At 38.1% G+C, this 15,899-nt stretch overlaps 1 protein-coding gene across 2 annotated transcripts; it reads left to right on the top strand.

The window, feature by feature from the left end:
- Nucleotides 1–6,533: 6,533 nt before the first annotated feature.
- On the top strand, nt 6,534–11,741 carry scdb (stearoyl-CoA desaturase b). Of its 2 annotated transcripts, none has more exons than XM_048270202.1 (6): nt 6,534–6,624; nt 6,945–7,167; nt 8,332–8,462; nt 8,623–8,828; nt 9,493–9,725; nt 10,085–11,741. In XM_048270202.1, exons 2-6 carry the CDS (start codon nt 6,951–6,953, stop codon nt 10,282–10,284), a joined length of 987 nt encoding a protein of 328 aa, XP_048126159.1. In that variant the 5' UTR covers nt 6,534–6,624; nt 6,945–6,950; the 3' UTR covers nt 10,285–11,741. The 2 variants fall into 2 exon arrangements, with proteins under 2 accessions (XP_048126159.1, XP_048126160.1); XM_048270203.1 differs by having other exon boundaries at nt 6,613–6,728.
- Nucleotides 11,742–15,899: the final 4,158 nt, after the last annotated feature.

Below are 15,899 nucleotides of genomic sequence, written 5' to 3'. Positions count from 1 at the left end.
TCTTTATTAACTAAGTATTTGGGTCATTCCGTGTTTGTCTACCTAATTTTTAGGTTCCAAAACTAAGACCTATAAAATATCTTTGTTGAATTCCAATGGTTTCAAATATTTTTTTTCACCCTTGATTTTGTATACATGTTTACACCCTCATAAATGCTTTATCTTGCAGACCATGTTTGGGTATTAACTCATTGAGTGCCAAAATGTGGTGAGTGCCAAAAACGTAATATTAAGTTTTTAGCTTTTTTTTTAATTAAGACACTAGACACTCTAACACACCTTATATGTGATTTTGGGAACTCTGTGAGGAATGGAAACGAAATATATGACGATCGAAAACTCATGAAAACGCACAATCTCGACATTTAATCTTAAAACTCTGCTTTTGATGGTTGCCGCTTTGGGTTGAATCAGTGACACATGCACGTCAGGTCAAAACCAGGCCATTTTCGTGGGTTTATCACTAGGTGGCAGTCTCGCCAGGTCACTTCCCGGAAACTTTACAGGCAACACTTCATATTTCATCAAAGACGCTACATCTCCATTTCTAGAAATAAAACAGGGATTTTGATGAAAACTAGCCACTGTTTAGCTTGGGATTTATTAGGAACAGAGGCCTGTAGAAATAAACGGTTTGTACCTACTGAGAGCTTAAAGTCTCACCTTTCAAACAAGCCATAGTATGTGTCCATAGCTATAACATAGAATACGCTGTGGCTCTACAAAAATCGTGAACAATGATCAAGATTGCTGGCACTCTGGGCCAAAGCTTCCGAAAACAGCGCGGCATTCAATGAGTTAATATCTTGAAAATATTATTCCTAGCCTGCCCAAATTTTGTAAGGTGAAAGACAGACATGTTCTCGGTATGGCTGGACTGTTAAACGTTTGTACTGCATGTCCATTAATTTTATATAAGCCCCTAGATATGGAACAAAATGCAGACTGGTGATCACTAGTAGGAACACAAAAAACATTGTGGAAATAGCTCAGTTTATAGTAATGTTGTGTATAAATTGCCAATGATGTACCATGTTTCATTCAAATACACTTACATGGTTACATTGTATACCAATATGTTTTCATTCTTTCCCTGAGGCAAAACAATGATTTCACATAAATTTCACATAAATGCCTACTACCTACCCCATATGACATTTTAATCCTATGAAAAGGACTGAAAAACACTACTCCAACTTGTTTAATCCTTAAAATCGTCAAGCCCATTATATGTAGAGCTCAAAATATCAAATATTAATAAAATATGTAAAAACAAAAACAATGATTGATACCAAATGCATGCAAAAACTCTTTTTGCACTTCCCCCCCCAAATCTAGGACCTTGTAGAAAATCAATTAAAACTGTACAATATTTGAATGGTTCAGTCATACTACTGAGAACATGTTTGTCTTCCACAACGTTTGGGATGCCTTAGAATAATAATAATGCCCAAACATTTCCCAGATAATGTGATTTTTCATGCTGTAAAACTCTTTTTACAAAACTATTTACTTTTTACAAATCAAAAGACATAGGATTTATTTTACAAGACTTGGTTTTGTCCCCAGGGCCATTGAACTGTTCAACACTTCACTTAAGGGTCAAGGAGATAGACTTATCTGCATAGTCTGTTTACTATACTGTTTACTGTTTGCTATATTAGCACATTTGCACAACCCCTCCCTCCCTCCTGGACTGTGGCCGTACTTGATGCTTAACACCTTATACTCAATACTTGACCAATGGCTGTTATGGGTGTAGGTTTAGGGTGGGACGCTAGTGACTAGTCCCAATCAAAATTTTGAGATGACAAAATTGTCCCCACCAATATGTTAGCGAACTCCTTTGTGCTATTTGGACTATTCCAACGGCAAGAACGACAGTAAAAGAAGCACTGTCATTTGATTGGCTGAAACCGAAGGGGGTTTATCTGACACACACAACAGAGTCAAAGCATAGCTTAGGCCTACTTTGTAGTGACTGTCAGAAAAGCAAGCGAGTGTGTATGCTAAATTATCAGGGATGTCTACCAATACATAACCCAAAAGAGGTCAGTGTAAAACATTGTAATATTCCCTTTGCCCTTCAGCATGCACATTTTGCCTCTTTTTGGGCTTTGTAGATCAGCTATGCTGTGGCAACTGGTGACAAGGTTTTCAAATGCGGATTTTACTAAGGAAAAAAGCATTAACTGTTAGGATATTACCCAGTATATTGTTACAGTTAACCTAGCTTCTGTAATCTTTCAACCAAGGTTAGGAGTCATGTTGAATAGGGGTGAGACACTTACTTTTCTCCTTTTATGATCTCATTCAAGAAAGATTTTCTTTGACTTGTTAGTTTTTTGAACATTTATTTTATCTAATGACATAGCAAACATGATTAATTGAATCCACATATCCTTGCACTATGCGAAACTATTTTCCACTAGCCTAAAACCGTGAGTTTGAAAGCTAATTGCATTCAAGTGACAGGCACACAATTAAACTTGCACACCACAAATTTGATGATATTGAAGACAAGTGCAGACTAATAATTTAAATATCATTATGATGTATTCAAATGACCAAATATGTTTAGCTATTAGTAATTATGCAGATCATAAAATGCTATAAATAATTAACAATATACAGTATATAAAGTTTATATGAATACCAAAATATGAAATAGAAACCTATGACAACCATCACTTTCTGTGTGTGTGTGGTGTGTGTGGTGTGTGTGTGTGGGGGGGGGGTTGTGTGTGGGGTCAATCAAATTCTATGATTGCCACTGATGTGAATGATCACACAATATTTAATATTACTGATGCCGTCAAGGTAGGGGTGGGCGATATGGACAAAAAATAATATCTCGATATTTTTTGTGATTTTGACGATAACGATTATTAGTCGATATCCTTTAAAAAACTTTTTTTAAACGTTTTTAATAGTCCGAGTTACTTTACAGCTCATTATTACAATAATAACCAATAACCTAACTTATGACCTTTTAACCAAACCAATGCATTGTCACTCTATGACACATTTCCAATTCTGCCCCCACTTGTTTGTGTGGCAATGACATGGTCTAGCCAGCTACATCACAGAGGATAGATAGGCCTGACAGTTTCCCAAGAGAAAGTCTGAAGCTGAAGTTCCTTTCAAACCTTTACTTAGGTTTCACCAGAGCCCGTCTAGGTCCTTATTAGACATTCTCTGGTTTCACTGTAAAACTAAGCAGACCTTACAGAATAGAAACGAATGCATTAGCTTATGGCTAATGTATATGAGAAATCCCATAGAGATGCTAACGGTTAGCATAATCAATAAAAGTTTATATTTAGAGCGAACTTCAGTCCATTTACAAAAAAGGTAACATAAGAAGACTTCTTTGTTTACAATTGATTATTAAAATACTCAATGGCTAGCCCAATGTTTACATATAATACCGTGACTTTAACTTGAATGGAGTAGCCGCACAAAATAAACATTAGGCTGTGTGTGACAACGTGGACCCCTAGCAATCACGTGACTTGCTCTGCTGCAGCCAGGAGCCTCCTCGCATTCACCTCCTGGCTTAGTGAATGTATGGGGGTTCAATGCGTGATTTCAAGTGTTTTTCCCCCCAAGTAATTTAAATACTCGATAATGTCAATTTGCACATTGTTAAAACAGCACTCTCGATATTATCGCAGACGATATATATCGCCCACCCCTACGTCAAGGTGGTGGGGGCCCCCAAACCAAATCAAAATTTTAAAAATCGCAAAGTTATCGAAATCGAGATTCTTCACTTGGTATTGGTATTGAAACAATAATGTTGGTATCGTGACAGCAGGAGTTGGAGATGTGTCCCCACCAAAGCTGAGACCAAACCTATGCCCTTGCTGTTACCCTTTTACCTCAACCTACTCTTGCACTGATATAGTTTTGTTATATTATCTTGTCTACATTATACATCATTCTCTTTTTTCATTTAATTTATTTCATATTTATTATATATTTCATATTTTTTTAACATTGATGGTTAAGTGATTGTCATTCAACCACTTATGTAAAAATTGAAGGTCAGATGACAGTTTGGAGTTTATCATATCAGAGTTGGGGTCAGAAAGAGCACAGTGTCATCAGCATACATTAGGCATTTAGAGTATTTACACACAGCTGGGAGATTATTAATATATAGAAGAAAAAGTAAAGCCCCCAGAATGCTTCCCTGTGGGACACCCATACCACATCCCAAGGGCTGAGATATTGCATGGTCAATTTTGACAACTTGTGATCTATCAGTTAAATAAGAAGAGATCATGTCTAATACTGAGGGTGATAGGTTAAAAGAGTGAAGTTTGGATAATAAAATCAGGTGGTCTACTGTGTCGAATGCTTTACGAAAATCGATACATCGATTGCTCCAGTAATGTGTCTTCTATTGAGAAAGTTAGGAATTTCCTCAGTGAAAAGTAGTAAAGCAGATGTCCATATTACTATCCCCACCCTTTCAACTGTATATTGCATCTTGCTTGTGTCGGTTGAGGGGTCCACGACCATGGCACCCTTGACAGGGACAACAAGGAAGCGATCATCCTCCACAGGCTCAGTCCCTACCCGGTCATGCTTGATCATCCTTAAGCACACTGTGTTGATATTTGATTAAGTTTATACAGTGTATTTAGTATTTTAGTATCATGTGTATCTTCTACTGTCTCTATTGTACAGTGGAGTTTTTATATTACTTTTTCTGCTGTAAGTGCATGTTGTGCGTGATGTCTGTATGCTACTGAGACCTTGAATTTCCCCTGGAGGATCAATAAAGTTTCTGGCTGTCTGTCTGTCTGTCTGTCTATCTATCTATCTATCGATCATAGCCTAGACAAGATTTGAACAAAATCTGAGATGGTGCAGCAACAACTTATATGATTTGACATGGAATTTCACATTAAAGCAACACCAAAGAGTTTTTTGTATACCTTAAAATAATGTTTCCAAAATCGTTTCAGTGGTTCATCAACTCGTAACAAGGTGAACGGCACTTCTACATTCGCTTTCGCGGCCCTCTATCGGCTATAACCGCACTATGTAAGTTTGCCAGATCGGGTAGCGGATCTGTAGTTCGATGGAATGAGACATAAGAAACTACAAATTTGACTTGTTTCTGAAGTCGCAATACATCATACTTTCATAAAATCATGCAACAAATAGCGTGTGTGCACAGAGGAAAAGTGCTTTAGTGTTGCTTTAACTGGATCTGGACTTCAAGCCTAAAGCAAGATTCTTTGCTGACTACACTGGTCTCAATCACAATCACAGGCAAAAGATACACCTATGTGGAGTAGATATTGGATGCTACATTGGTCCCTATTCACAATCACATGCTAAAAAAAGATAGGCCTAGATGTGGAGTAGATATTGTCTTAACATTCCTACCAAGATTTAGCCCAGGTTCCCTATTATAATCTGTTCTGAGCTTTGATCTGTAAGGGGTTTTCCTAAAGCTTGTGAAATTATATGGTGGTTTATTGGTTTATCCCAAGGTAGTATAATATTGTATCTCATGTTCAGTTATGAAATATATCTGAGCAGTGTATTACAATGTGATACATCAGATGAGATAGTGACCGGAGGACACCCATGGGGTGATTGGTACAGATGAGTCCAAGGAGTGTTTGAGTACACAGTTGGCTAATAATAGAACAACAGCAGACCAAGAGGGCGAGGGAGAGGCAGGAAGGATTTGGTTCTGTTGGGCATCATGTGCCCTAGTTTCAGCACTATTGCCAAATTCCCCTCATAAGTGTTTCAAATGAACTGAAATAACACTTTGAATGTCATTCACTGAAACTCAAAACCTTCTGAAAAGAATTTAATGCACAGTTTTACCAAATAAGTTGGCCAACATGTATGTTAGCCTGCCTTCTTTAAAGTAGACAAACATTCTGTGGTGAAATGAAATATTGACAAATATCCATATTTACATAAATTCTGCATAATATAGGCTACACATGTATGGTAGCCTAATACAACAACAATTGTTGCCTGTATGCACCATTTTCACATATTGCATTCTACATGCTGATGACAGTCATGACCTATAAAGTAGCCTAGGCTATTTGAAGCAATGTTTTCATGAAGAAATATTCATAACACAAAAAACACATAAGTCGAGAAACAGTGGTTGAACTTAAATAGCCTACGTCTAGGAAAACGCTTCAAATAAAATATGGATCCATAACTGATAGGTGTAGTAGGGCTACAATTGTATACAGTCTAATTGTATGTTGTAGACGTGCAATGTAAAGCGTTATATTGTGGTTATAAGTTAATCAGAGTTAAACCAGTTTATCAGCATGACAGCATTATTTTTTTCTTATCAGCGATTTCTGTACATATAGCGAAATAATTTGGGCCACCTCCTATCTCTGTACAGTTACACAATTTGTCTTAACAAATACAGGAGGTGGTCCAAATTAAACACAGACGAAATCGTGAATTGCCCATGCCACCGACCTACAGATGTTGTTGCCAAAGACCAACATGAACATCAGATAAGCAGGCGACCAATGAAACTGGCAGGGCAAGGTGGCATCCATTACGCTTCAACCAATTGCGATCTTTAAAATCGACGTCTGAGGAAGAGAATCGGAGGTAAGCGGAATTCTTCAACAGGACTGTATAACGTTATTGTTCTCCGTTACTGTGCTTTCGTTGTTGAGTTGTAACGTTACACCGATCATCTACATCAGCCAAAGGTAGGCCTAGCTGCTTAGCGTTTACAGACTATGTTCGTTAATGGTTGTTTCGCAAGCATTTAGTTTGCATCCGTGTTGTAGTCCCCAGGAAGGGGAAAGACCCACCCGTTTCTGTGGACTTCGCATAGGCTACGTTTCTTGACATCACTCGTCTAGCTGTTGTATTTCACGTGTATAACCTAATATGTGGTCATTTGTTGCTTCCACAATCCACAGTGAAACATGACGAGAAATTCAGAGTTCAGTCAGAACGCTGAAACAATGGCTGAAACCAGGACAGTGGAGGATGTATTTGACGATACTTACAGGGAGAAAGAGGGTCCAAAACCCCCACGGCAAATCGTGTGGAGAAATGTTATTTTAATGACATTGTTGCACAGCGGAGCTCTGTATGGACTGATGATTGTACCATCTGCTTCCATTCTAACTTTACTTTGGGGTAAGTCCCATGCAATCTGTTTTCAATTTTCCAACTTCGACGCTTTAGCTCGTGTTGGTGTCCAGTGTTCAGTCCTACATCTAGTAATGTTCAGAAAGAGATGACCTGATAGGCTATTATGAAAACGGTTTTTGCTCTGACGTCACACTGTTCGAGGAAGCACTGCATTTTTGGCTGTTACAGTGATGTTTATCACCCTGAATCAATCGGTAGGCTACATTTCAAACAATTGTGGAAACGCAACAGGTTTTGATTTGTTTCTCACTGTTCTTAGCCTCACCTTGTAGTATAGCCTAACTGTGAGTGTGCTGCTATTCATTTAAATGTTGATGTTTTGCAAGGTGGAGTGTAAAACAACTTGGTGGACAAATACATAGCCTATGCTATACATTTTCTGTTTGAGACTGTTAAATAGAGCACAAGAATGCATGAGATAGAATGTGACTCGAATGTCTAAGAAATCATCCTGCCAAAACTGTGTCCCACTGTTTCATACATTTTTGCATTGCCAAACTGCATAATATTTCAGGCTGAGAACAATGAACAATTGCCCATTGCAATAGGCTTTCTATTGTGGGCTTGTCGAGCTCACAACAGTGTGGCCTTCTTCACTGGTCTGAGGCCTTAATAGCTCAAAGCAGTGTCTGACCACACATAGAAAGACATTCAGTACATAGAGAGACATTCAGTTGTGAAAGAGGAGACCCCCACCCAGTCCAGTGAGATGGACATAAATACCCAAGAGACAGCTATGTTGAGAACATTTGTGTAAGACAGGGATTCCCAAACTGTGGTACGTGCACCACTGGTGGTATGTGAGCTCCATAGGGGGTATGCGAGATGAAAATGGCAATGTCGGAAAGGTGTTAAAAATGATTTTTAAAATAAATCCTAAGCCTATGTTCTCTTTGTTCTTTGTATTTCATAATGTTCTCCACACTTTTGTTTTGTGTGAGAGCTACTGTAATAGACGAGTTGCACATTTTGATTTTGTTATTTGTTATCATGTAGGGTGGCTAATTAAACACGATGCCTGGAATGCGTCAATAGAATGTGTTACGTTTTTATGTGTGTGGTAGGGGTACGTGAGCCGAGTCAGGATGTAGGTGGTGGTTTGGGAACCGCTGGTGTAAGATATTGATGTTTCTCCCCATCCTCCCACAGCGGTTGTGTGCTTCTTCATCAGTGCTCTGGGAGTGACTGCTGGGGCTCATCGGCTGTGGAGTCACAAGTCATACAAAGCCTCACTGCCTTTACGCATCTTCCTTGCTTTTGGAAATTCTATGGCCTTTCAGGTAATATAAACAAGTTAAACATGCACAGCATCAAAATATAACTATACAAATCAAGAATATGTGCACAAAACTGTTATGAATATGAAAGTAGTCTGGTAGAATAATGGTGTACTATGACAAGGGAGTAACTTTTACATCTCTGATGTGCTTGACCATCCAGAATGACATCTTTGAATGGGCTAGAGATCACCGAGTGCACCACAAGTTCTCTGAGACCGATGCAGACCCTCATAATGCTGTTAGGGGCTTCTTCTTTGCACATATTGGTTGGCTCTTAGTCCGTAAGCATCCAGACGTGATTGAGAAGGGGCGCAAGCTAGACGTTCATGATCTCAAAGCAGACCCAGTCGTCATGTTTCAAAAAGAGTGAGTATGGTGTGAGTAGGAAATGTAATGCGAATTAAAATGGTTACAGTGCATCTGTGAACTTCCATGAGCCTCACTAAAATGCCAGTCATTAAATCAGTCCACACTAGCAGTACAAGTCTTTGAATTATTAGTACTATCTGAAAAGTGATAGTAAAACCTGTTGTGGGAAAAAACTTATTTTCATCTCTTTAAAGAGGAAATGGTAGTCGGGGTCAACATGCACCTCACATTCTGATTCACTGATAAGGCTTATCGCAGCTGTGCCAGAGCAGAGATCAGCCCACAGGCATTCAGGGGGCAGTGCATTGTCATATTGCCTATGCTGTCAGATCCTGTCCCGAGTTGGGTTTAAACCTCCCTCAGAAGAGGATTAGCAAGTCTGATGTCAGCAGTCATCTAAACATAATTCATTTGAAAGTACAAATGGTAACTTATTAGCCACTGTAACTACTAGATATTGACTGTGTATTGAACTTCTTCCTGGTATATTGTCATTACACCTTAAACAGATGCGTGTTTTTGGTAAGAATCTCAGATTGTTATCAGAATGTGTTTTCCCCAATGTCCTCTATTTAGTAAGCACAGTGGCAGAAACCGTGAATGGTCTCAATCAGTACCATGATGCAGACTAATTCTTGACCTTTTCTTTCTTCCTTTCAAGGCATTACAAGGTCTCAGTGGCACTGGCATGCTTCGCCATTCCCATGTTTGTGCCTTGGTACCTTTGGGGTGAATCTCTTTGGGTGGGCTACTTTGTCCCAGGACTCCTGAGGTACGCCACTGTGCTCAATGCCACATGGCTGGTGAATAGTGCGGCCCACATGTGGGGGATGAGGCCCTATGACCATCACATCAATCCCAGGGAGAACCGCTTTGTGGCCCTCAGTGCCATAGGTATGACATTAACATTTCATGTATTCTGACTGTTCATGCATATCAAACTATCATCTGAGTGCAACAATACTTCTCTGCCTTCTGACTATTCATGCATTTTTGCCATTATGGTAATATGAAAATTCAGGGACATGATCTCCCTGAATAACACAGTGCCATGTGTTGAGAAATGAGTGCTCAAAAACACTCTTAAAGATGAATGGTTATTAAAACAGCTTATTATAAGTCAGTTAAATGTAACTGTAAAAATGTGTCTGTCATCCATCCATTTGTCATGTGTCTTTAGAATATCCATACAGTTTTTTATGAAAAACTAAATTATAGTGATTTCTAACTGTTTTCTTCCATTTCATTTTCAGGGGAGGGTTTTCACAACTATCATCACACGTTTCCTTATGACTACGCAACAAGTGAGTTTGGTAGCAAGCTCAACTTCACTACTGCTTTCATTAACCTCATGTGCTCCCTAGGCCTGGCCAGTGACTGCAAGCAGGCTTCCCCAGAGGTAGTCAAGGCCCGCGTTCAGCGCACTGGGGATGGCAGTCACAAGACTGGTTGAGCGATTCTCAGATTTGAAAGCTCCTATGCAGTCACAACAGGCCAAAACATATGTGAAGCTATATATTCACAGAGTTTATGAACGAGTTTCAAAAATGCATAGTAATGTCTCCAAATCTTATCTGAGATAAAAAAAACCGTGAGCCTTGCGAACTAATACTGGTAATAAGATATATATTTTTTGCATTGAGATTGACAGTGAGAGTGTTTGGTGGAAAGGTGTGGCTCTAAGTCTAGCTCTGGAAAGGCCCTGGACCTCACTGGTTAAGAGGCCAAGTGTCTGGAAGTGACACTGGTGTATCAGTTCCACTTTGTGGATATAGCACTTTTTCGTTAAGCGTTCAAGTTTGTTATGGATGTCATTCCAATGCTATGCAATATATACATTAACATATATGTGCTATTAATCATTTTTGGCACTTTGAAATGTTGTGAGAGATAAGTAGTTTTACATGTGAAGCTTAACATTGAGAATCTTTGCATATAGTGTCATTTATTACCCTTATTTGGATAATGGTGTGATACTGCTTTGGATTGTCATTAATCCTTTACATCATCCATGAATAAGTAAGGACTGGACAAGTATTGATTTACAATGAAATTGATATAATGTTTTTTTCCCTTTACTATTCAACTGTTGCACCAGTCAACAAACATACTCGTTCTACAGTCAAAGAGAAAGAATATTGCTTGGTGCTCTTAGTCTGTTTGTTATTGGTGGAAGGTTGGGATTTATTTATTGATACATTGCACAATTACATACCTCTAAATATGGATTGTACCTGATTGAAGCACAACACAAGATGATCAGATTGGAACTGACTTGTCATAGTGCATTGCACCACTTGGCCATTATGGTCAAATCGAAAACAGAATGAAAGATTTGAATATGGAAATATTTCTTGAAAAAGAAGTATACTTATCTCTGCCTTTATTTCACAAAGGGACATAGTCTGTCCTTCGGGGAAATAAACATGGAAAAAGTAGTTGTTTGTCGATATATTTATATGAACATATCTGCAAGAAGTTGTTGCCTCCCTGTTGCCTTATCAAATAACATATTATTATTGGTGCCTGATTATAGTAATAACAAGAATGAATGTCCACCAAAAAGACCTTGGGTCTATGTCGGACCAAATGACTTACCATACATTACCAAATGTCTTAATTAGTGCAGGTGAAGGGTGTCACAGATGAAATGACACTTTTCGCTGAGGTAATGATGTAGGCCTACATCATACCTTTACATTTTAAAGGACCACATTGTTATTCTGACGCAGTGATGGCAAATGGTTAGTGATTTGTTACTTTTGTATCTTGTCCTGTAAGAGTAGCCTATTTTTTATAGTGTTGGCTTCTTGAGTTTCTGAATGCCTTAATAACTGGCACATTTTGAAAGGAATGTTGTGTTTATTGTAAGCACCAAAAATAAACAATTTTACATGTAAATCTGTAAAACTTGTATTGTGACTTTTTGCTATTATACAATTAATTATTTACCCTCAATAAATTCCTTACCTTAATTATGCATTTAATGTGTCACTTGGTAAGTTGTCTCCATCTTGTGGTAGAGAAGTAAGTTGCACAGGTTATAGGCCTGTGACAAGATATATATCCTCTACAACTGACTCCTTTTGCACTCTCTGTTAAAGAATAGCTCAAGAATATAGCCTAGGCCTATTCAGTCATTTGATAAGTTTAGTTTGATCATTACATGTAGGGGGACTAGAGAAAAGGAGATACTCAAATGATCATCTATTCTATGTTAAATATTTCTCATTAAATAATCCTTTAGTAAATACCCAAGAGACACCACTGTGCTCAATGCCACATGGTGAATAGTGCGGCCCACATGTGGGGGATGAGGCCCTATGACCATCACATCAATCCCAGGGAGAACCACTTTGTGGCCCTCAGTGCCATAGGTATGACATTAACATTTCATGTATTCTGACTGTTCATGCATCCTTGAAGCTGCAAGTGGTTCGCACTCTGAAAAAAAGAACAAAGTCTTACAAAAATGGAGCATAGGTTTAATAGAGCAAGGGTAGACGTTTCAACAGACTGCGTGCATTGAGAATAGCCAGATTGCTCAAACGTCTGCTCTTGCTCTATTACATTCCTTTTTTGTAAGATTATGTCTAGTCATTTTTTTCAATGGTTAGTGATTTGTTACTTTTGTATCTTGTCCAGTAAGAGTAGCCTATTTTTTTATAGTGTTGGCTTCTTGAGTTTCTGAATGCCTTAATAACTGGCACATTTTGAAAGGAATGTTGTGTTTATTGTAAGCACCAAAAAAAACAATTTTACATGTAAATCTGTAAAACTTGTATTGTGACTTTTTGCTATTATACAATTAATTATTTACCCTCAATAAATTGCTTACCTTAATTATGCATTTAATGTGTCACTTGGTAAGTTGTCTCCATCTTGTGGTAGAGAAGTAAGTGTCACAGGTTATAGGCCTGTGACAAGATATATATCCTCTACAACTGACTCCTTTTGCACTCTCTGTTAAAGAATAGCTCAAGAATATAGCCTAGGCCTATTCAGTCATTTAATAAGTTTAGTTTGATCATTACATGTAGGGGGACTAGAGAAAAGGAGATACTCAAATGATCATCTATTCTATGTTAAATATTTCTCATTAAATAATCCTTTAGTAAATACCCAAGAGACGCCACTGTGCTCAATGCCACATGGCTGGTGAATAGTGCGGCCCACATGTGGGGGATGAGGCCCTATGACCATCACATCAATCCCAGGGAGAACCGCTTTGTGGCCCTCAGTGCCATAGGTATGACATTAACATTGCATGTATTCTGACTGTTCATGCATCCTTGAAGCTGCAAGTGGTTCACACTCTGAAAAAAAAGACAAAGTCTTACAAAAATGGAGCATAGGTTTAATAGAGCAAGGGTAGACGTTTCAACAGACTGCGTGCATTGAGAATAGCCAGATTGCTCAAACGTCTGCTCTTGCTCTATTACATTCCTTTTTTGTAAGACTATGTCTAGTCATTTTTTTCAGAGTGCGAACCACTTGCAGCTTCATTTTCACATTATTGGTTCTAACACACCTGGACTTAGAAACTATCATCTGAGTGCAACAATACTTCTCTGCCTTCTGACTATTCATGCATTCTTGCCATTATGGTAATATGAAAATGGAATACTACATGAGGACATGATCTCCCTGAATAAGTCATAACACAGTGCCATGTGTTGAGAAATGAGTGCTCAAAAACACCCTTAAAGATGAATGGTTATTAAAACAGCTTATTATAAGTCAGTTAAATGTAACTGTAAAAATGTGTCTTTGTCATCCATCCATTTGTCATGTGTCTTTAGAATATCCATACAGCTTTTTATGAAAAACTAAATTATAGTGATTGTTATTCTCATTAAATAATCTTTTAGTTTTTGCTGAATGTTTACACACTAAAAAATAACAATGATTAGACCAAAGCTAAAGACCAAAACTTAAATTCTTGTAACAACAAAGGCATCAACAACATGCATGCCACATACAGCACATTCAACGTGGCACTTTGCTCGCAGTTCTGAAGCACACATATTGCAAAGCACTGATCTGTCTTAGGACAACTTCATCCAATGAATGAAAATTCCATCATTGATATTCAAAATGCAATATCTAGTCAAGATGCAAAACACACATGAAAATATCAATTGAGCATCATTGAGCACCTATCATTTGACTACACTAGACCAGGTGAGCTCAGCACTTGTGTGAGGACTTTGCATATATGGAGAGAGTGAGAGTGATGGAAAGGTGGAGAAGAGAGAGAAAGGAGAGGAGGACAAAAGAACAAAGAGGGGGAATATCCCTGGGCTGCGCTGCATGGGGAAATATCACCTTGTGAGCCACTACTAGTCTGCAAGGACTTGTCCATGGCCCATGACCATGCTGCCCTATACTGTATACTGCACACATTCAGTCATCACATTTCTAATGCACTGCAGTGCACTTGTGCAGAACAGATCAGAGTCTTCCAGGTTGTTGTCTTCTGGGATAATGTTCGTTTCCACCAGGCTACTGACTCATGAACCACAATATACATTCACAGTTGTACTCGCTCCCTTTCCCATTTTTCAAGCTGCCCAATGAATTATTTTCCAGTGAAGTATATACCACCAGTGTATTCTGGAACAATCTTCCATAGAAGCATGCATGAGTAAATTAAAGACAACAGTGTTTTGTACATCCGTGTGTTGTTTCTGATTTAAACGAATGAAGTGCAAGAATGGCACTTAAAAAAAGTTTCACTTTGAGATGTGAGTTGTTTTGCTCTGCTTTATCTGGAGTGTGTTTTTGAGCCAAACTCTGCAAAAAGCATAAATGAGATGTGGCTGGAATACACAAAGAAACATGGTGGTAAGTGCAAGTCAGACAAAAGAGACCAAATGCAATAAGGGAAAATGTCACCTGGGTCTAAAATGCAAAACAGGCGCTTGAAGTTCGAATGGGTGTGATCCCCGTGGTTACAGGCGGATCTGCATTTGATTTTTTTAAAAATCTGGTGAATCTCAAAGACTTAATCCAAAAACATCCCGCAGAAACTTGCAAATAACTTTCTCTTAATCCTAATTTGCACACAAGAAGACAGGCGAATGTCAAAGAAACAATTGCTCAAATGAAAGGTCAGACAGGGGCAACCACAAAAAAGGCAAATGACACTTGAATATAGGCTACGCTATTTGATAGTTAGGCCTACCGTCTAGCTTAGATTCGCAAACAAGCATTCTTACCATGTCGGTGCTGATATCGCACTTTTGAATTTAATGTTGACGCCTTAATGTCAGTTCAAATTGTTGTGATTGATCTTTCATTTGTTTACTTGAACAGTGATAAAATCCCAAGCCTGAACTAAAATAATTAAAGAAGCCTAAGGGCCTAGCAATAATAATAATAATAATAATAATAATAATAATAATAATAATAATAATAGCCTAATAATAATAATAATAATAATAATAATAATAATAATAAAAAACAAATCAATAAAAAATAGCCTAAATGATGATGGTGAGTCTCGACTGAAATATCTAGAGTCAATAAACTACATATTTTCATTGAGAATGTTAAGCAGCCTATTTATATTGGCTAGTTTTAATTGTTGGACCAAATGGTATTCTGATGTCGAAAATAGCCTAGCCTATATCACGTTAAAATGCAGGCTAACTTGTAACTGGCAGGCTATAGCTTAGCCTGTATTTTATGTGAAAAGTTCATGCGGTAGGCTATAGCACAAATTTAACCGAAATGTTAACCCGAATAATATCCTCGACAGTTCAATTGACATAAAGACATTTCCCTATCAGGCATAGCCTATCTTGAATCCCCGACGACGGGGTACGTCTAATTAATCCAATTGATGTCTTTTCCACAGTCTTTAGGCTTGCCATAATCGAAATAACAATTTTATGTCAGACGTAATGGCTGTTGTTTCTGGATAAAATATTGTTTCTAAATAAATGATTAAAAGTTGATATATAACTATTTTGGTTTCATGCCATTTTGATTTAACTGTTAACAGGGAATAGACGCTTCCCAGCTATTTCTCTTCTGGAAACCCAGGGTGCCCTTTTGATCATT

This window comes from Alosa alosa, chromosome 18 (genome assembly GCF_017589495.1).
Source record: "Alosa alosa isolate M-15738 ecotype Scorff River chromosome 18, AALO_Geno_1.1, whole genome shotgun sequence".
Lineage (NCBI taxonomy): Eukaryota > Metazoa > Chordata > Actinopteri > Clupeiformes > Clupeidae > Alosa > Alosa alosa.
The sequence above is the reverse complement of the archived record's forward strand: the minus strand, read 5'-3'. Positions and strand labels throughout refer to the sequence as shown.

What these genes read in the sequence shown, in the direction of transcription:
- scdb (XM_048270202.1), top strand. Translation starts at nt 6,951, where the DNA reads ATGACGAGAAATTCAGAGTTCAGTCAGAACGCTGAAACAATGGCTGAA. An exon ending in CATTCTAACTTTACTTTGGG is followed by an intron (nt 7,168 to 8,331) that starts GTAAGTCCCATG and finishes ATCCTCCCACAG; the next exon opens with CGGTTGTGTGCTTCTTCATC. An exon ending in GTCGTCATGTTTCAAAAAGA is followed by an intron (nt 8,829 to 9,492) that starts GTGAGTATGGTG and finishes CTTCCTTTCAAG; the next exon opens with GCATTACAAGGTCTCAGTGG.